Source organism: Sus scrofa, chromosome 17 (genome assembly GCF_000003025.6).
Source record: "Sus scrofa isolate TJ Tabasco breed Duroc chromosome 17, Sscrofa11.1, whole genome shotgun sequence".
NCBI lineage: Eukaryota > Metazoa > Chordata > Mammalia > Artiodactyla > Suidae > Sus > Sus scrofa.
Genome location: NC_010459.5, coordinates 9288104 through 9309720, shown reverse-complemented (window position 1 = coordinate 9309720; position 21617 = coordinate 9288104). Strand labels below are relative to the sequence as shown.

At 43.9% G+C, this 21617-nt stretch overlaps 1 protein-coding gene across 7 annotated transcripts in view; it reads right to left on the bottom strand.

The window, feature by feature from the left end:
- IDO2 (indoleamine 2,3-dioxygenase 2) overlaps positions 1 to 21617 on the bottom strand; it is a 67367-nt gene that overhangs the window by 34685 nt on the left and 11065 nt on the right. Inside the window, exons 2-7 of one of the 7 annotated variants that reach the window (XM_021077736.1) lie at positions 14045 to 14140; positions 6864 to 7425; positions 6524 to 6635; positions 6272 to 6391; positions 2054 to 2172; positions 217 to 231 (exon numbers count right to left, since the gene is read on the bottom strand). In XM_021077736.1, the coding sequence (XP_020933395.1) occupies positions 217 to 231; positions 2054 to 2172; positions 6272 to 6391; positions 6524 to 6635; positions 6864 to 6904 (407 nt within the window). In that variant the 5' untranslated portion in view covers positions 6905 to 7425; positions 14045 to 14140. Of the gene's footprint in view, positions 1 to 216; positions 232 to 2053; positions 2173 to 6271; positions 6392 to 6523; positions 6636 to 6863; positions 7426 to 14044; positions 14141 to 18180; positions 18358 to 21617 lie in introns of those variants that run through there. The other 6 variants (XM_021077737.1, XM_021077741.1, XM_021077740.1 and 3 more) reach the window with 6 other exon arrangements.

The following is a 21617-nucleotide window of genomic DNA, read 5'->3' as shown; positions in this document are numbered from 1 at the left end:
ATTAATGCCTTAATCTCTACACAGCAGAATCAACTACTGTTAACTTTGGGGCTGTCAATTTGGAGCACATTTGCTTATAGTCTTGTTTTCATGCTTTTTTTTTTTTAGGGTTTATATACTACACATATGGCTTTGTATGCCTTCTTTTTTGTTTTACTGTAAGCTTTGATAGCTGGCCTGGATCCTAAAGTGAGTGAAGGATTTCTGAGAACTTACCTTATTTCCAGGGGTCTAGTCCAGTTTCAGTTATCGATGAAAGAAAAAAAGAAAAGAAAAGAGCCAATCAGTGTGCAAACCTAACATGCCTTCTGGGGTCACATGCACCCAGGCATGCACAGCTCTTTGTAAATGCACATGCAGACACAAAGACACACAAACATACACACACACACACACACACACACACTAATGCACAGTTTCAATGTTGCAGGTTGCGGCTAGCTACGGACCTGAGGGGAGCTGAATAAGGTCACCCCAAATGTGCCATTTTAGCTTATTGATCATTTTGAATCAAAGGTAGTTGAGAAACAGCAGGAGCAAGAGGGAGGCTCTGACCTCCCCTGTGACCCTGAAGGTGGGAAATAAGTCTCCCACAGGAAAGCACTCTTCCAGTATCAGGAGATAGAGAGACAGCCTTTCCACCAGAGGGAGGAATTCAGGGCTGAGAAGTGTGTATAAGCAAATCTTGTTACTTCTTTACAAATTAGCCACCCCAAGCCCAAACCCCTTTGTCTTGTCTATTCTCCACAAATGTATTGCTTCCTTTTTTTTTTTTTTTTTTTTTTTTTGGGTCAAGGCCAGGGGTCAAACCTGAATCCTCATGGATACCAGTCAGGTTCTTAACCCACTGAGCCACAAGGGGAATTCCCAGCATGAAGTTTTTTTTTTTTTTTTTTTTTTTTTTTTTTTTTTTTGTCTTTTGTCTTTTTAGGGCCGCACCTGAGGCATATGGAGGTTCCCAGGCTAGGGGTCAAATTAGAGCTACAGATGCCAGCCTACACCACAGCTACAGCAACGCCCGATCCTTAACCCACTGAGTGAGGCCAGGGATCGAACCCACAACCTCATGGTTCCTAGTCAGATTTGTTTCCAATGCACCCTGACAGGAACTCCCAGCATGAAGTTTTAAAGTGGGAATTAGGCACTTGAAAGCATAACCCCCATTCATTTATACATACGAGTGAACCATATGTTTTTGGATAGAATGACATCTGTTTTTCTCCTGCTAAGCTGTCTTATGTCTATTTAATTATTAGACCAGCCAAGGAACCTCAATATGAAGGGAAATGTTTTCCTCCATGACAAAGAGTGAGCTAGAGCTCAACTTATCCATCAGCCCTAGAACATTTAGCCTGTGGCCACCCTGACATGTTATCATACTCCTTTTATGCTCCAATGGATTCAGGGTGTGTTCAAAGTCCTAAAGACTGTTGTGGGACTCCAAGGCCTCTCCCAAGAGATAAATTCAAAGAGCTGCTGGCTGGGATAAACAAACAAACAAACAAACAAACAAACCCTTACCATGGCCCCTTCTGTCCCACCGCAATTGTAACAGAGTTCTTGAGCCCTTCGTAATCAACCTGGCTTGCTCCTTCCTGACCCTACTAGGAAAAGTATGTGACCCACTCCTCACCTCACCCCTCTAGGGGCGTTATACTCCCACCCCTGACCAGCAAGTGTATCCTAAGACCTCCCCTCTTTCTTCTGTGCCTGGGCTATAAAAACAAAAAGGACATTGAGCTCAGGGTCTGCTTACCCTAATCAGGAAGTCACCCCACTCTTATCTCAATAAATTTATCTTTCTTTTCACCCCACTGCGAGTCTGGAAATTCTTTTTTCAACCCGTGCACAGACCACAACAACTGTGATTTATTGAACTTGTGTTCAAGTTCACCCCTTCTTTGGAACTGTGAATCAGGTAATAAATATGAATATCTCTAACCACAAAATAGCTGAAAAGCCCTGGGCTTTTCTTATAAGGTTAAAAGTCTCAAGACTCTCCCTTACTCGGTGTTAATCTGATCAAACCCCAAGCTCCCTCTCCCTGACTTACTTTTCCGGATTCCTTGCAGCCCAGTTGGCCAGCACCAAGTCTGCATGAACCAGGATAGGGGGGAGCCCCAAGTTCCTGGAAACCTCCACAAAGGGAAGGGCAAGGTTTCTTGGCAGAACCTTTCAGATGTAAATCCAGACAGTTAGTATATTCTAGAAAGAATGCATCAGAGAACTTAATCATGGCTGTCTTTGGTAAAGAAATGAAATTATGAAATTATGTGAGTGATTCATGTACACACACACCTTGTTCTCATGTTCATTCTGTTAACAACCTGGGGATGTTGTTCATGAGGATGGTTTGAAGTATAGGAGAAAATTACAGGAGTTCCCGTCGTGGCGCAGTGGTTAACGAATCCAACTAGGAACCATGAGGTTGCGGGTTCGGTCCCTGCCCTTGCTCAGTGGGTTAATGATCCGGCGTTGCCGTGAGCTGTGGTGTAGGTTGCAGACGCGGCTCGGATCCTGCGTTGCTGTGGCTCTGGCGTAGGCCAGTGGCTACAGCTCCGATGAGACCCCTAGCCTGGGAAACTCCATATACTGCGGGAGCAGCCCAAAGAAATAGCAAAAAGACAAAAAAAAAAAAAAAAAAGAGAGAGAGAGAGAAAATTACAAAATTGGGAGTTCCTGTCATGGCTCAGAGGAAGTGAATCTGACTAGTATCCATGAGGATGCAGGTTCGATCCCTGCCCTTGCTCAGTGGGTTAAGGATCTGGTGTTGCTGTGAGCTGTGGTGTAGGCTGCAGACGAGGCTCAGATCCTGAGTTGCTGTGTCTCTGGCATAGGCCGGCAGCTCCAGCTCCAATCTGACCCCTAGCCTGGGAACTTCCACATGCCTTGGGTGTGGCCCTAAAAAGACAAAAAAAAAAAAAAATTATGAAATTGGAACCCACACACACAGAGATGGAATACAAAAAATCTCTGAAAACTGTGCAAAAATGGACATTACAAAATATTTAAGCATAAATTGGGGCTGAGGTAACGAGTAGTGGGAGAAAAATCTTTCTATACACACACACCACACACACACACACACCACATCCAGATAGATAGATAGATACAGATATCTATATATATTTGTGTTTGTGTGTGTAGTCATATTTTTAGGAGTGTGTGTGTGTGTGTGTGTGTGTGTGTGTGCACGTGCACACGCACGCATGCAAATCAGGGAGAGGAATGGGAAGAATAGGACACTAATTCAAATCCAATAACAACTTCAAATAAATCATCTCAAATCAGTTTCCTCTCAACCCCTAAGTTATCTGAAGAAAACTCAGAGCCCTACCTGCTTACAAATCCAGGAAAAAACTACTCAGATCCATGGGAGCGGGGATGGGGGGCTTAAACCACATACAAGGCTAAATTCATCTAGATCCAGGATCATCCTTATGCTTCCTACCTCCCACTTCCCTTTTCCTTCCCCGTCAAGGTAGAAATATCTACTCAAAGAAGTCTAGCTCCTGCCTCTGTTTTCCCTTAAGTTTGGGACAAAACAGTTTCTTAGAAAACAATAAAGAGCCCTAAAGAGTTTTCAAATTCAAACTTAAAGCCAATCCTTGGGAGGAAGAGGGTAGGAGAGCAGTGCAGAAGTGAGGGGTTTGCTTAGTGGGAACGATAGAGGAGGAGGTACCCAGAAAGTAAGGGCTGCCCCAAGGAGGGGGGCGGGAGAGCAGGGGGGATACCCTGGTGGCCTGGAAGGATGCAGGCCCATCTGGAGGCTTCCTCCCCTGTCGCCTGCCCTACCCCTACCTCTGACTGAGGATTACGATTCTGAGAGCAGAAGGGGAGGGACACTCACTGGGTTGTTCTACCGCATGCCTGGATCTCAACTTTCCAAAACAGACCGGTGGGCATGGTGGGCATGGTGGGCTTCAAGGCCCCTTCAAGGAGAGACAGCTCGAAGCCTCTGGCCAAGACAAGAACGACCAGACCCTTATCATCCCACCTGTCTCATCTTAATGCCCCCTCCCCCACCTTGAACAACCTGCCCTGCTCCTTCCTGCCCTACTAGGAAAGGTATATGGCCCACTCCGCACCCCACCCCTATGGGGGCCTTATATGCCCCCAACCAACCAGCAAAAGTATCCTAAGATTACTTTCCCCCAACCAATCAGCAGGTCAGCAGGTGTATCGTAAGGCCTCCTTCTCCCTGGGCTATGAAAGCAGACATGACCACACGGCCAGGGTCGGCTCTCCCTGGTCAACAGGAAGCCATCCTGCTGCACTTGCAGCCTCTCTCGCCTCAATCAATGAACTCTACTTTCTTTCCATCTCACCATGCTCAATAAACTCTTCTTTCTTTTCACCCTGAAAGGAGTCCTGAGACTCTTCTCCCCATGTGCACAGACCATGACAAAACACATGATTCTTTTTTTCTTTTTTTTGGAGGGGGGAGTGGGCAAGTCCACGGCGTGCAGAAATTCCTGGGCCAGGGATCAAACCTGCACCACAGCAGTGACAACACTGGGTCCTTAACTTACTGTGCTACAAGGGAACTCCAACACATGATTTTTTTTTTATAGTTAGACATCCTGATATTTGAAAAGTCTGAAAAGGGGCAGCAGGGGATGTAGGGGGAACCCCGGGCATGGCAGGGGGAACAGGCAGCTCCAGGCTCAGGAGGCAGTGGACTCCATGGCAAAGAGCCATTTGCAGCAACATGGATGGACCTTGAGATGATTGCACTAAGTGAAGTCAGTCAGACAAAGATAAATATCATATGGGATGACTAATATGTGGAATATAATATAATAAAAAATGACACAAATGAACTTATTTACAAGACAGAATCACAGGTTTTTTTTTTTTTTTTTTTTTTTTTTTTTTTTTTTTTTTTAGGGCTGCACCCACGGCACATGGAGGTCCTCAGGCTAGGGGTCTAATCAGAGCTAATCAGAGCCTACATCACAGCCACAGCAACACCAGATCAAAGCCACATCTGCGACCTACACCAGAGCTCACAGCCACACCAGATTCTTAATCCACTGAGCAAGGCCAGGGATCGAACCCGCAACTTCATGGCTCCCAGTCAGATTAGTTTCCACTGTGCCACGATGGGAACTCCCCAGACTCACAGGTTTTAAAACCAGACTTGTGATTACCAAAGAGGAAAACACTGGGGGAAGGGATAAATTAAGAGTTTGGGACTAGCATATACACACTGCTATATACAAAATAGGTAAGTAACAAGGTCCCACTGTATAGCATGGGGAAATTCTACTCAATATTCTGTAATAACCTATACAGGAAAAGAATCTGAAAAGAAATTTAACTGATTCGCTTTGCAGTACACCTGAAACTAACACAATATTGTAAATAAGTGTTACAATTTATTGTAAATTAAATTAAATTTAAAAATTAAAATTAAATTAAAAAATTAAAAATTAAATAATTTTAAAAATTAAAATTAAAAAAAAAAGACTTGTGAGGGTCTGGAGAGAAAGAACATCAAGAAGTTGCCAGGGCCTCCTGGCTGTTGTGAGGACACCCAGGGGTCCATGCAGTTACTGGAACTCAAAGATCTCATGTCCCAAGGTTCAGAGCAAAACTGTAAATGTTATGCAAAGATTCAAAAGGGATTTACATGAATTATTAAGAGACAGACCCATACTGGTAGATAGTAAACAACATGAAAAACAAAAATAAGACTGGTGTTATAACATGCAACGTGCGCCTCTGACGTGATAGCAGCAGATCTGCGTTGTGGCCTTGAAATTTCCACAAACTTGCTATCTGACCTTGGGCGAGCAATTTAACTTCTGTTACCCCCACCCCACCCCCCGGTGTCTGCAAAATGGGCAGAGCTTGGCCATACTTACCTTCCGGGACGGTGAACACTGACTGTGATTATAGATGTGTAGAAGAGCACAAAACGCTGTTAAAAGGAAGCTGTTCTATTTTTTATGACATCTCAGGACTTGCCTTCAAATTGGAGACTTCAAAATTCTTGGAGGAGAGTGGGTACCAAATAAAAATTGAAAAAAAAAAAAAAAGATCCAAAACTTGATGAAAGGGCTACAGGTTCTAAAGAAAAGTAACCCTTGGCCAGAAGGTAGAAACATCTTTCATGTCAATGAACCCTTTGCCCTTCCTTCAATTCATATCCCCCAGGAGGGAGGAAACCCAGAAGGGACCCATTTTCAGGGAAAATAGTAGAGCAAGCACACCCCGGGTGCCGCAGACCTGCTGGATGACAAAACAGGCGTCCCTCTGCCCCTACCTCTTTGGGCTGCGTCTCTCCTTCCTGCCAGACATACCCCATGGTGATAAAGCTCAGGATCAGGTGGGCCAGGTGCTGCTCCTTGTAACCCGTGAGGAACTGGCAGTTCAAGAGGGGCATCTGTTCAAGAGAATTGCCAGATATTACCAGCTGCAGGAGTGGGATGGACATAGGGCTGCTGTGGCTTGAAGGGATCTTTGGGTGTAAAAGATGGGCTATGTTTCTTTGAAGGGCCTGAGTCTCTGCACACACCCATTCCTCCTCTGATCTTAAGATGCTGCCGTGTAGAAGGCATTTCAGATGATTTTGCTCACGAAGTGCCCCAAATTGTCCCCCTGATTTTGCTGGACTCTGGTCACCATCACTGAAATGACAGCTTAGTTAGAGCGTTGTAGAATAACTAAGTCCCAAGATTGCTATCATTTACTGAAGGGCCGTCTCCCAGGGCAATCTTTACAATCCTGCCTTAGGAAAGCACCTCGGCTAACTGGTCCATTTACCCCGAATAATAGCCCTGTAGCTGTGGGGATTACTCTCTTTGTTTTCTTCATAGGTAAACAGACCCAGTGGAGTTAGGAATGTGATCCGATACCTAGCTGAGCTGGAGTGAGGGTGGGGTGGGTTCAGTCCCATCCAAGCACGTCCAGTCCAAACACTTCCCGTGACCTTGGCTGAGTCTTTTCACCTCTCCACGCCTGCTTCCTCCTTGTTCAAGATGACTCTTCGGGAGGTTTAAAGGTGATGTTATTGAAGGCAAAACCTTGTACGCAAGTGAGTTACTACCCACAGCGCTACCCAAGCAAAAATGACTGTTTCTCAGTTTTGCTGGAGTGAGCCTGGCGAGTCTTGGTTGCCATCAACAGCCTCTGAGCTCCAGCTTCCTTGCACATCCTCCTAGAGTTTCCTCCATCCCCAATCCCTTCCCCAGCGCTAGACACAGTCTGATGTGGATCTTCCCAGGTGACGCTGTCCCGGGTCCGAAGCGCCAGAAGGGGCAGCGGTGGACGTCGCGGGTTGTCTCTTTAAGCTCCTAGATGAAGGATGGGCTGGGACCGGCCCAGCTGGAGCCTCAGCCTTCGCGATGGACTCCTTCCTCCGCTGTCCTCTAGGGGGCAGCATCTCCGTGTCTGTCCGCACTTTGCCAGACTTTGGCCCTAAAAATGGACTCGGGATAGAATCTAGAAAGGGGTGTGTGTGTGTGTGTGCGCGCGTGCGCGGCATAACGCTAAAAGTTTCCAACGCAGGGCGGTAATCTGTCTTCCCCCAAACCCACAGGCCAAAACTGAGAGTCTGAAAAAGATCTTTACATAGGGTCACAGAGCCAAGAGGGACTGAGCCAGGGGGTTACTTCAGTTCTGCAGACTGCAGCCCTGCTCTCTGAAGGCAACCCTGCCCAGTATAAATGAGAGCCATGTGTGTAATTTTACATTTTCTGTCAGCCAGATTTTGAGTAGAAAAAACAACAAAAACCCCAAGAAACAGATAGACTTAGTTTTAATAACATTTGATCTAGGATAATATAGGCAAAATATTATCAACATATAATAAGTATTAAAAATATCAAGATAGATAGGGAGTTCCAAGAGTGGCTTAGCAGAAAGGAATCTGACTAGCATCCATGAAGATGCAGGTTCAATCCCTGACCTTGCTCAGTGGGTTGAGGATCCAGAGCCTCTGTGAGCTGTGGTGTAGGTTGCAGAGGCAGCTCGGATCCCTCATTGCTGTGATTGTGGCTGTGGCCCACAGCTGTAGCTCCATTTCCACCCCTAGCCTGGGAACCTCCATAGGCTGTGGATGTGGCCCTAAAAAGACCAAAAACAACAAACAAAGCAAAAAAGACTTTGAAAAAAAACATATTAAGATAGTTTACACTCTCTTTTTATAGTGAGTCTTCAAACTTCAGTGAATATCTTACATGTCAATTTTTCATGGCCACATTTCAGGTGCTTGGTAGCCAGGAGTGGCTATTGACTTCTTACAGTGTGGCAGTCTCAAAGTGAGAGAATAAGGTGTCCTGACTGAGAAGGTTTCTCTTGGCTAGAGGTTCTGTTTTGTTTTTTGGAAACTTCCTGTGTATTTCAGAACCTATAGACTCTCCCCAGGCAAACATACAAATAATGTTTTAATTGATTAAAACAGAGACCTTTGTAATGGGATTTTTTTCTACCAAAAAAAAAAAAAAAAGAATGTCATGATTAGGAAAAGAGTGAGATAAGAACTTTAAATACTTTTGTCAGTTTCAGGTTATCAACTTAATTACATAATTGTTTTTCCCTGTAAGGTGGAAAGCAAAGGCTTTTGCAAAAGCAAGAGTAGTTTAGCTTCATTGCATCAAAACACAAAACAGTTTTCTTTTGTGCCTAGCAAGAGCTGGCTGGCATATTTCCCGATTCTCTGAATATTGGTTACAACGTCTCTTTGTATAAATATGAAGGAGGCTGAGTTGAGAATACTGAGCACATGGAGTAAGATTTTCACAATTGGTCTCAAAAACCCTGGTTTAGGAGTTCTCGTGGGTTAAGGATCCAGTATTGTCACTGCAGGGGCTCGGCCACATGCCACAGGCAAGGCCAAAAACAAAACAAAACCAAATGAAAATCAAATTACAACAGAACAAAAAACCCACCCATATTTAGGCAGCATTTGCTTAACTGAAGCAAACTATTTTTCTGGAATCAGGTTTTCCCTTATTTATTTGGGCTTATATTGAGTTTTTTTATTTGTTTATTTCTTTGCTTCCCCAAAGTTCCTTTTACACAGCAACTTATTTTTAGGAGGTAAATAAACTGGAAACCTTTAATCAGATTTTTTAAAGCACTGGTTGTTTATCTTCAGGTTTTTACTGGAAGCCTCAAGTCCTGAAACTCCCTCCTCTTTTTTTTTTTTTGTCTTTTTATGGCTGTACCCATGGTATATGGAAGTTCCCAGACTAGGAGTCAAATCAGAACTGCAGCTGCTAGCCTACGCCACAGCCACAGCCACAGCAACTCAGGATCCGAGCCACATCTTCGACCTACACCACAGCTCACCGCAGTGCCATATCCTTAACCTCACTGAGCGAGGTCAGGGATCGAACCTGCAACCTCATGGATAGTAGTCCCGTTCGTAACCCACTGAGACACAACTGGAACTCCAACTCCTCCTTTTTGACGCACTTCTTCTCTTCCTACTGTTTAGTAACTTGGGGTTATCCATTCATCTCAGGAAGAGAGGTTAGAGTTGTCAGGTTTAGTAACAAACATAATTTTCCTCCTCATGTTTCTAGAATATTTCTGAGTTCTCTCTCTTGGGTAGCTTCCTGTGAGTAAATCAGTTGCCTGTCGAGCTTTGACCCAGGGGGTGGAGAAGGGGGAATCTTTCTCTTCCTCTAAGACAGGGGAGTGTAAGTCGACAAACACATTTTTTACCAAGATATAGGGAAATACACTGAGGCTTTCTAAGAACATGGTGGTTGGCCTGGGAGTACTGTAAGATGAAAAGTGTAAATTCAGGAGTTCCCCTCATGGCTCAGTGGGTTAAGAACCTGACATAGAATCCTTGAGGATTCAGGTTCGATCCATGGCCCTGCTCAGTGGGTTAAGGATCTGTCGTTGCCATAAGTGGCTAGGATCCCAGGTTGCTGTGGCTGTGGCATAGGCCTCAGCTACGGCTCGCATTGCACCCCTAGCCTGGGAGCTTCCACATGCTATGGGTGTGGCAGTAAAAGGAAAAAAAAAATAACATAAAAAATAGGAGTTCCCATCATGGCGCAGTGGAAACAAATCCGACTAGGAACCATGAGGTTGCGGGTTTGATCCCTGGCCTCACTCAGTGGGTTAAGGATCCAGCATTGCCATGAGCCGTGGTGTAGTTCACAGACTCAGCTCTGATCTGCTGTTGCTGTGGCTGTGGTGTAGGCCAGCAGCTATAGCTCCAGTTGGATCCCTAGCCTGGGAACCTCCATATGCCGTGGGTGTGGCCCTGAAAAGACAAAAAAAAAAGAAAAAAAAAGAAGTGTGAATTCACTGATTATGTTGTTTGTGCCAAGTGAAGGACTCAGAAGGATGCATGTCTTAGTCTGAAGCTCCATGTGTGGTGGGAAGCCATAATATTTGCTTCTCATGATGGTTTTCTGTCTCAGTCTATAGCAGTGAAGTCTAAAAGGTATTTTTTTTTTGTTTGTTTCCGAGTTAGTTGTCGATGAGGAATTTGAAGATTAGAGGCTGGCCATGAGTGTTGTGTTAGTTTCCTAAGGCTGCCTCAACCAAGGAACACAACAGAAATATCTTCTCTTGAAATCTTGTACAAGCCCCCACATCTTTATGTTTTGAAGTAGATGGCTTTTCCTTTAGCCTCCCAGGCCACCCCTTCGTCTCAAAAGGCTGATTCCAGAGTTAATGATTAGGGACTATTGTTACAGCTAAAAACTAGTTAACGCAGTCTCCATGATGTTATGTCCTGCCTGGGCCCGTGAATTTACACTAATGGGCTTTTCACAAATGAATTCTTCCTTGCTTCATTGCTATCCTTTAACTAGTGATTCCTTTCTAGTCAGAGTAAGATTGTGTGCCTAGTGTTTTCTTTTGCTTTGAAACACTCCCAAACACCCCCTTCCTCTTGTGAGCAACCTTCACTGCAGAGACAAGGTCAAGGTGATAACCCCAAAGACCACCAACAACAGTCACCGAACCACCTGACTCCAGCCTTGATGACTTTGAAATGATCTCTGCAAGGAGAAGAATGCCGGCGCCCTAATCCTCATCAACAGCCCTGTTTTTTCCAGCTAAACCTATAAACCCCTTGCAATCTCCTCTCAAGGAGGACACAGCTTGGAGGCGTTAGCCTGCTGTGGTCTCCTTTGCCTGGCAAAGCAATAAAGCTGTTCTTTCTGCTTCACCTAAGATCCTGCCTCCGAGACTTAAGTGGAGCTGGTGTACAGAGCCTGGTTTCAGATGCACTCACAGTTCTGGAGGCTGGAAGTCTGGCATTAAGGTATCTATGAGGTTTGTTCCTTCTGGCGACTCTAAGGGGGAATCTGGTCTATGTTTTTCTCCTGGTCTCTGGTGATTGCCAGCAACTCTTGGGAACATTTAAGGGCTTATAGATGCATCCGTTCAATCTCAGCCTCTGTATTCACCTGATGTTCTCACCCGTGCATCTGTGTCTCCAAGTCTGAATTTCCTTCTTGCACTAAGCACACCAGTCTTACTGCACTGAGAGTGCACTGGAATGCAATATCACTTTAGGTACCTCGAGTATCTATTTCCGAATAAGGTCACCTTCAGGCTTCCAAGTAGACCTGATATCTGGAGAGACACTCCTTAACCCAGTGGCAGTGGCAGGGGGTTAATTCCATTGCTGTGCTGGGCTGTTTCCCCCATGCCCATGTTTACAGCAGCCAGAGGTTAGCTGGACACACCTGGCCTTTTCTTGCTGACACTGACCAGAGGAGAAGCATCAATACAATACACCCTTCACCTACAGAGCTTTTATCCCATGAAGCCAGGGGAAAGCCTGGTACAGAGGACTGTCTGGTTCACAAATTGAACTTGAATCTGCTTACTACAAACTCTCCCTTGTTTCCACACCCTGTTCCTCTCAGATGGGAGAGGGAAGGAGCTTCTGGGGGTACGGGGGCGGGGAGCTTCTTTTACTTTTTTGGCCACACTCAAGTCATGAGGAATTTCCTGGGCCAGGGATCGAACTCCAGCCACAGCAGCTGCAGTGACAATGCAGAATCCTTAACCTGCTGCACCACTAGGGAACTCCCAGGGGTCTTATTTCTCCTTTGGTTGGATGCTTGGCATTAGTACTGTAGACTTTATTTCTGGATCTGATAAAATTTTCTTAATACGGTATAAAAATCCTTAATGTTTTTATTTCATCACTGGCCACTTGTTTTTCCCTCACTCTCAGATATTTTCTTTTGGGATGTCTTGAATCCTGTTAATGAGACTTTTTGCAGCATAAAAATAAATTCTTAGGTTTAGTTTACCATCTGCATAGACACTAAAGACACTAAAGTCTTGAATCTCTTCCAGAGTTTTAAATCTTGTGCCTGCACTTAGCAGACATTCACTAGGCTGTTTGTTTGTTGTGTTTTTGTTTTGTTTTTGCCTTGCCTGTGACTTGTGGAATTTCCCAGGCCAGGGATGGAACCCATGACACAGCAGTGACCCAAGCTGCCACAGTGACGACACAAGATATTTAATCCACTTTACCACAAAGGAATTCCCCACTTAGGTGTTTTTGGGGGGTTTTTTTTTTGGCCTTTTAGGGCTGCATATGTGGCATATGGAAGTTCCCAGGCTAGGGGTCCAATTGGAACCACAACAGCTGGCCTGTGCCACAGCCACAGCAACGTGGGATCTGAGCTGTATCTGCAACCTATACCATAGCTCATGGCACCTTGAGATCCTTAACCTACTGAGCAGGGCCAGGGATCCAACCCACATCTTCAGAGATAGTAGTCAGGTTCGTTACCACCAAGCCACACCAAATATGTTTAAATGAATTTATAATTATAGATATGAAAGGAAGGAGCATCGTGGAGGGTGGAAAACCTCTTATATCTCTAAAATCACATGGCACTCCAGATGGGTGAGAGTAATGAAGAGACCAGAGGGAAATATACATATATAAGGAATGCTATTGCGGGGAGGAAATATGAAAGGGTATTTCAAAAGCCATGTAGCTTTCACAATTTTAGGGGCCAGAATGTCTCACATTTTATAAATATGGAAGCAGAATAAATAAAATGTTAAGTAACTTGCTCAAGGTTTATCGCTGCTAAGGGACAAAACCAAGGGTCTGACTCGGTCTTCCTGAGTCAAAATCCATATTCTTTTTGTTTTAATTACTCAATGTCTTTATTACATTTGTAGTTGTACAATGATCATCACAATCCAATCAAAATCCATATTCTTCCTGTTACACCTTTTCTTTTCTTTTTTCTTTTTCTTTCTTTTTAGGGCCACACCCGAGACATATGGAGGTTCCCAGACTAGGGGTCGAATCGGAGCTGTAGCTGCCGGCCTACACTACAACCACAGCAAAGCCAGATCTGAGCCACATCTGTGACCTACACCACAGCTCATGGCAATGCCGGATCCTTAATGTGCTGAGCAAGGCTACGAATCGAACCTGAAGTCTCATGGATATTAGTCAGCCTCGTTTCTGCTGTGCCACAATGGGAACTCCTGTTACACCTTCTTATTATTCCCGTGGAGTCCCAGGACCAAGAAATGTCAGCATTCCTTATATACAGTGACGTTGCTCAACTTTCCCCATTTGTGGTTTATAGACTTATCCATTATTTCCAAAGAACCTACCAATCTGACTTTATAACTCAGAATGCTTCTTGGTTCCACTCTTTCACGAGACACTGATGGCAAATCAATGTCACCTTAATCAGAGGGCAGAGAGTCCCCACCACATGACTTGGCCTGAGGACGCTGAGAAGTCCCCGCTCTTCTTCCCCAGCTTGATCTTATCAGATCTTATCCATCAGTTGTTGACAATTCCCAGCCAGACTGTGTTCCTTTTCTAAATGCATACTTGTTTAGGGCTCCCTGTGTTCCAGGGATTGCTCTGGGCAGTCTCTGGAAATTGTAAGTATTTGTCATTACCAAGAACATACGATTCTGCTTATTACAAACAGTAAGATAGTTTGGGGTGATAAACTTAACATCAGTGCCCAGGCTGTGGACCGACTTCTGTGTTGTGAAAGGAAAGTGGTGTGATGATGAAAAGAGGGTTGCGAGATGGGGTTAAAGAGAAGACAGAAAGTGTTACCTTGTTCACTTGAGCTCGAAGCTGGTGAGTGTCAATCAAGTGAGGGAGTTTGCTGGCAATTTCCATCCAGGGCCTGTAATGATCGGGGAGTTCTTTCTGCATCAAAGGAATACAACATGTCTCAGTATTTAACTGCTTTCAGATTTCGGTCTTCAAGCAGCATTCAGGTCAACGCGTTATGAGAACTCGTTCTACGCTGGACCCTCTGGACACACTGCAGAAGCACAGGTGACCAAAACCCCAAAATCCCTGTGCTTAAGGAGCATCTGGTCCAGCAAGGGATAAATAAAATGCCCTTGGAGAGTTCCCTGGTAGAGCAGCAGGTTAAGGATCTAGCATGGTCAATGAAGAAATTTGGGTCACTGCTATGGCAACAGGTCTATGGCTGGTATGTCCACATGCTGTGGGCATGGCCCCCCAAAAAATGTACTCAGATATACCCAAAACCGTGTAATATGTTCAATTGCTGATGTGTGTAAGCTCAAGAATGAGCAGAGGAGGAAGCAGTCAAACCTGCCAGCTGTTCAACAGAATTAAAGGGAACTACTCTAGAAATACCACATTGGGGCCAGTATTAGGGTCTGAAAGGGACTTTTCTGGTTGGAAATTTGAAGATGGGAAGGTAGTGAAACAGACTAGATAATGGATAAATAGAGATAACTCTGCTTCTGGGGATTACAAGTGACACAGTATTACTAGAAAATAAAGCTCAAGAGAAAGAATGATGGAAGATTTCACTGGAAAATCAGATCGAACTTTTTTTCCTAGAATACATAATAATTGCTTATGGGAGTTCCCATCTTCCTTCAGTGGAAACGAATCTGACTAGCATCCACGAGGACACAGGTTCAATCTCTGACCTTGCCTAGTGGTTTAAGGATCCAGCATTGCTGTGGCTGTGGCATAGGCCAGAGGCCAGAGCTCCAATTCGACCCCTAGCCTGGGAACCTCCGTATGATGCAAGTACAGCCCTGAAAATAAGACAAAAAAAATTGCTTATGGATTCTTTTGATAAAATACACACGTAAGAATTTTATTTTTATGTATATTGGTGACATGGTTCCATCTGAATTTTAGGCAGCTAATCTTGCTTACAAGATTTAAGACATAAAGTCAGATTAGGAAGCCTTTGAAATATTGTGAAAAAAATAAACTCAGGCAATGACAGTGAATTTGGAAAGGAGAAGGTATGTTCTCAAAAATAGTCAGAGGATTTCCTTGGTGGAGCAGCGGGTTAAGGATCTGCTGTTGTTCACTGCTGTGGCTCAGGTCACAACTGTGGCTCGCGTTCGATTCCTGGCCCAGGACGCGTCAAAAAAATTGGAAAATAAAATTGAAATAATTAAATTTAGCCATAGGAGTGGAGCTAAAAGAAGCAAGAAGATTCCTACTCCAGTAGCACCATTTCCTTGCCCACACCAGGCCCATGGTTTCCCCAAGAATAGCATACACTGGATTTCAGCAACCCTGACTCTCGATCCCAAGAAATGGCACACTGCAGCAAACTACATCCGTGGTTGTAAACCCACATTTATTAGGACACAGCCAAGCTCTTTTGTTTGCATGTAGTGCCCTTGCATTACAGTGGCAAAGTTGAGTCGTTGCAATGGAAGCCTTCTGGTCCGCAAAGTTTTAAGTATTCACTATTTGACCCTTTACAGAAAAAACAGCCCAACTCCAGGTCTAACTCCAGAGGCTGGGCCCCCTTTGACAGAGTCCCATCTGCGCCACTGAATGCGGGTCTCTGGGTTTAGAAGGAGAGGAAGTGAGGATGACGTACATGTGTTTGAATTAGGTGACTGATTGAAAGAATTGGTGAGAATGCATAATGAAACAGAAATCCCGGTGGAAGTTAAGACAGAAAGGACATAATGAGAGTGAACTTATGTTCATATTTATGTATTTATTTATTTATTGCTTTTTACAGCCGCACCCGCAGCACATGGAGGTTCCTAGGCTAAGGGTCAAATTGGAGCTGCAGCTGCCAGCCTACACCACAGCCACAGCAATGCCAGATCCGAGCCTCATCTGCAACCTACACCACAGCTCACAGCAGTGCCAGATCCACTGATCGGGGTCAGGGATCAAACCCGCCTCCTCATGGATACGAGTCAGGTTCATTACCACAGAGCTACAATGGGAACTCCTAAATTTATGTTTAGATAGCTCCAACCTAAAATATCTATGGCATGTCAAGAGAGCCTGGGCCATTGACTATACAGCTAGAATTTCAAGGAGAAGTCATATTAGAAAGATATAGTCGGGAGGCATAGCAGTAGTGCAAATTCCACTTGTGCTTAAAACCACAAGAGTATACAGGGTCATTTGGGAGAAGCTGCAAAGTAAAAGGAGAAGCGGGCTTCGATCAGCATGTGGGGGAACACTTACTGGGCAGGCGAGGAAACTGAATGCAGCCGTTCAGATGGAAAACACACGTGCAGAAGCTCAGGGAGTCAAGAGAATCAATGTGTGAAAGTCACACCATGGCGGATTCCAGAGGTGGGAACTTATCAGAAAGCTAAATGCATCATTAAGTAAGATCTTCTTTCTCTTTTTGGGGGGAAAAAAGCCTAACCTAAAAAGTTCATTAGGATATATATATTTTTTTTTTTTTCTTTTTTTTTTTTCCCTATATATAGGGCATAGACATTTAGGTCAGGGTCATGGAAGCAGGGTTCAGATTTTACCAAGGGAATCCCCACTGTGGCACAGTCAGTTAAGAATCTGACTGCAGGGAGTTCCCGTCATGGCTTAGTGGTTAACGAATCTGACCAGCATCCATTAGGATGCATGTTCCATCCCTGGCCTTGCTCAGTGGGTTAAGGATCTGGCATATGGCATTGCGGTGGGCTGTGGTGTAGGTCACAGATGCAGCTCGGCTCCTGTGTTGCTGTGACTGTGATGTAGGCCGGCGCTGTAGTTCTGATTCAACCCCTGGCCTGGGAACCTCCATATGCCACAGGTGGCCCTAAAAAGCAGAAAAAAAAAAAAAAAAAAGATCTGTCTGCAGTGACTCAGGTCACTGCTGCAGAGGTGCAAGTTCCATCCCAAGCCTGGTGGAGTGGGTTAAAAGATCTGGTTGTAGCAGTGCGGACCAACCTTGAAATTATCATGCTAAGTGAAGTGAGTCAGGAAGAGAAAGACAAATACCATGTGATATCACTTACATGTGGAATCTAAAAAGTAAATGGGAGTTCCTGTCATGGCGCTGCAGAAGGGAATCCAACTAGGAAATGTGAGGTTGTGGGATCAATCCCTGGCCTCGCTCAGTGGGTTAAGGATCTGGCTATGCCATGAGCTATGGTGTAGGTCGCAGATGTGGCTCGGATCCTGTCTTGCTGTGATTGTGGCCTAGGCAGGCGGCTGTAGCTCTGATTTAACCCCTAGCCTGGGAACCTCCATTTGCCACAGGTTCAGCTCCAAAAAGCAAAATAAAATAAAATAAAGCAAAATAAAATAAAGTAAAATAAAATAAAATAAAATAAAATAAAATAAAATAAAATAAAATAAAATAAAATGTAAAGGAACCTATCTATGAACAGACGTAGAGAACAGACTTGTGGTTGCCAAGGAGGAAGGGTCTGGGGGAGGAAAGGATTGGGAGTTTGGGATCAGCAGATGCAAACTATTACATATAGGATGGATAAAAAATAAGGTCCTACTGTATAGCACAGGGAACCATATTCAATATCCTGAGATAACTATAATGGAAAAGAATATTTAAAAAGAATGTATATAAGTCTGCATAACTGAATCACTTTGCTGTAGGGCAGAACTTACAATATTGTAAATCAACTATACTTCAATAAAAAATAATAACGGCAGAGAGATTTATGGTGAACTGACTGAAATGGTGACTTGTTTTTCATCGCATCTATATGATGCCTATGTTTTGTGAACAAAATTGAATGCAGCTGCAGAGACAAGGGAACACGATGTTTATAAAAGAAAATCACAGAAACAGCGTCATGGTACTTAGAAGTTCCTTTTAAGGTGGATTTTAAGAAAAGTTATAATAAATCATCACCTCTGTCTTTCCTTCTTAGATATCTAAAGAGGGGATTATATCCTGAGAATTAAATGAAAGCATCCTGGATTTTTGCTTCCTCGCTTGCATGGAAATCTTTAAACATTACCTTTTACCTCAATCCAGGCGCATTTCTTTTCCTTTCTCCATGGGTGCCTAGAGGCTTCTTTCCCTTCCTCTCCATTTTTTATCCTCCTCCTTCTTGTTTGTTTGTTTTTTGGAACATATGGCATATGGAAGTTCCCAGGCCAGAGATGGAACATGCACCCAGCAGCGACCCGAACTCCTGCAGTGACAATGCCAGATCCTTAAACTGCTGTGCACATGGGAACTCCTATGCCACTTGGTTCTAATGATGCTTAGAAAGTTCTTCTTGTCCCAGTATCAATTTTTTTAGAGTATTTGTAGCCTAACTGTTGATGCCCACATCTTTAATCTATCTCCATCTGTGTTGTGAGTTAGCACATATTATCTCATTAGTTCCAATTCAAAAGAGGAAATTCTGGGCCGGAGGAGTTATATAACTTCCCCGAGGTTACACATCTGGTTGGTGACTAGGTCTAACTTCTGACTCAAAGTCTGGTGTCCTTTCCAACACCTCCTTCGAATAAATACATCGGGGATAGAAGGCCAGGAAGATGGAGAGATGGCACAAGGGGCCAAGAACTCAAGAGAAACTTAACATGTTTTTCTTCCCCTCATTCCAATGACCTGAAGATCCAGATGTGGGGTGGACAGGAATAATAAAATTTCTGGCCTTCTTTTCTTGATAAAAGCCAGTTTCCTATTTTATGATATCTTTTTTTTTTCTGGACTTTTACATGTGTCAAAGTATAATTTGCAAAAAAGTTAAAACAATGACTCATACTGTGTGTCCAAAATATTCTTTATTTTGAAAAAAAAAAAAAAAATCTTTATTTTGGCTGTACCCACAGCAGGCAGAAATTCCTGGTCCAGGGATAACCCTAGCCAAAGCAGTGACAATGACGAATCTTTAACATGCTGAATCATGAGGAAACTCCCAAAACATATTTCGTTTATGAATGAGGAACTCAGCAGGATGAGAAAGCTGGTTCAAAAGAGCAAGCAGGAGGGAGTTCCTGTTGTGGCTCAGTGGGTCAGGAACCCGACTAGTATCCCTAAGGATGCGGGTTCCATCCCTGGCCTTGCTCAGAGGGTTAAGGATCTGGCATTGCCGTGTGCTATGTCAGGTGCAGCTTAAATACAGCGTTTTCTGTGGCTGTGGTGTAGGCTGGCATCGGCAGCTCCTTCCTATTTGACCCCTAGCTTGGGAACTTCCATATGCTGTGGGTGTGGCCCTAAAAAGCCAAAAAAAAAAAAAAAAAAAAAAAAAAGCACTTGATAAACTGAATGTTTACAGAGTTTTGGAAAATGTTAAAATCAAATTGTTAAGTTAAAGGCAGAGGAATTGGTTAATATCCTATATGGTGGCACAATCATAAGCGTTAGGGTGATATTTCCTACTCAACAGAAATCATTTGCCAGTCTTTATACAAAAATCTGCAAGTTAATCTGTAACTTCAGAGACTGGTCTCTAATCAATAGTAAGTAGTATGTCAAACAAGCCATCCCTTGGATAATTAACTAATCCTAAAGTGACACTGTTAGGGCTCCAAATGGTCTTGCATGAACACTCGGCCCTCCTTTGGCTCTATTTTAGATAATTTTTCTCAACACATTTATAATCTAAAAAGAATAGACTTTTTTTTTTTTTTTTTTTTGTCTTTTGTCTTTTTAGGGCTGCACCCACAGCATATGGAGGTTCCCAGGCTAGGGATCTAATCAGAGCTACAGCTGCCAGCCTATGCCAGAGCCCTGCGTCTGCGACCTACACCACAGATCACGGCAACACTGGATCCTTAACCCACTAAGCAAAGCCAGGGATTGAACCCGAAACCTGATGGTTCCTAATTGGATTCATTTCCATTGCGCCACGATGGGAACTCCCAGAATAGACTTTTTTGAAAGGAGGCCTCTTATCGCAACAAGTCGTGTTAACACTAAAGGTACTGATTAAGAAAGTAGGCCAGAAAGGTTAAAACATCAAAGTTTAAGTGAAATTAAACCAGGCCAATGCCAACAAAGGAAAGCTGAGTGACAATAGCAGGATCATAAACATCAGAATGTAAATATTGGACAGATGAGGATTTGAAGCAGATGGTTTTAAGTGAAATAGCTAAGTTTCAGTGGACAAAGGCTGGTGTGACGTTGCTGTAAAGTAAAGAGGAGAAAGAGATATTAGATGCCTTTGAAGAGACAGGTAAGCAGCATGAGGGGCCTTGCAGCTTACACCAAACCATTTGATTTTGTTCTACAGAGCAATGAAGAATTTTAAAGACTGGAGTGACATGATTTGATTTTCTTTCTTCCTTTCTTTCTTTTCTTTTCTTTCCTTCCTTTCTTTCTTCCTTTTTTTGTCTTTTTAGGGCCACACCCCTGTTCCCAGCGTATGGACGTTCCCAGGCTAGGTGGCAAATTGGAGCTGCCGCTGCAGGCTTATGCCACAGCCACAGCAATGCCAGATCCGAGCCACATCTGCAACCTACACCTCAGCTCAAGGCAAAGCCAGATCCTTAACCCACTGATCGAAGCCAGGGATTCCAGTTGGGTTCCTAACCCATGGAGCCACAACGGAAACTCTCTGATTTTCTTTTTAAAGGATCACTGTGGCTACCATGCAGAGAGTGTTTTATAGTTGAGGAAGAGGGGATATCGAAATCAAAATGGTTCGGAGGCAATAGTAGGGGTTGGGAAATGTTGGCCAATTGGACTAGAGTGGAAAAGAGGAAGAGGGCAGCGAGGAGAGACAGGGCTGGTTTCATTAGCACATGAATTATCTGAGAATAGTCAAAATCACTGTGAGGCCCAAATGCAAATTGTGCAGCTAATACAAGGCCTAGTATAATGTGAGCAAGGACGAAATAATGATGCCTACATGTACAGTGTTATATATTATCACAGGAAATAAGAAAAATGCAATTCTTTTTTATTTGGGGGTGGGGGTGGCATGCAGCAGCTTGATGTGGGATCTCAGTTCCCAGACCAGGTGTTGAATTCAGGCTGCCGTGGTGGTGAAAGCACTGAATTCTAACCCCTAGACCCCCAGAGAACTCCCAAGGAAAATGCAATTCTGAATGAAAGAATGCTATAAGTAAATGTTGCTGATACTTCAAAAATCTGAATCGAAACCCCATTGGGAAAATTGTAAAAGATCAATTTTTTTTTTTTTTTTTTTTGTCTATGGGAATTCCTCTTGTGACTCAGTGGGTTAAGAACCTGACTGGTATTCACGAGGATGCAGGTTTGATCCCTGGCCCCTCTCAGTGGGTTAAAGAGTTGCCACAAGCTGTGGTGTGGGTCAAGGACTCGGCTCAGATCCCGTGTTGCTGTGGCTGTGGCTGGCAGCGGCAGCTCTGATTCAAGGCTGGGAACATCCATATGCTGCGGATGTGGCTCTGAAAGGCAAAAAAAAAAAAAAAAAAGTCTAAAAACATGACATCTAAATGGACCAATGGGCATAGAGGA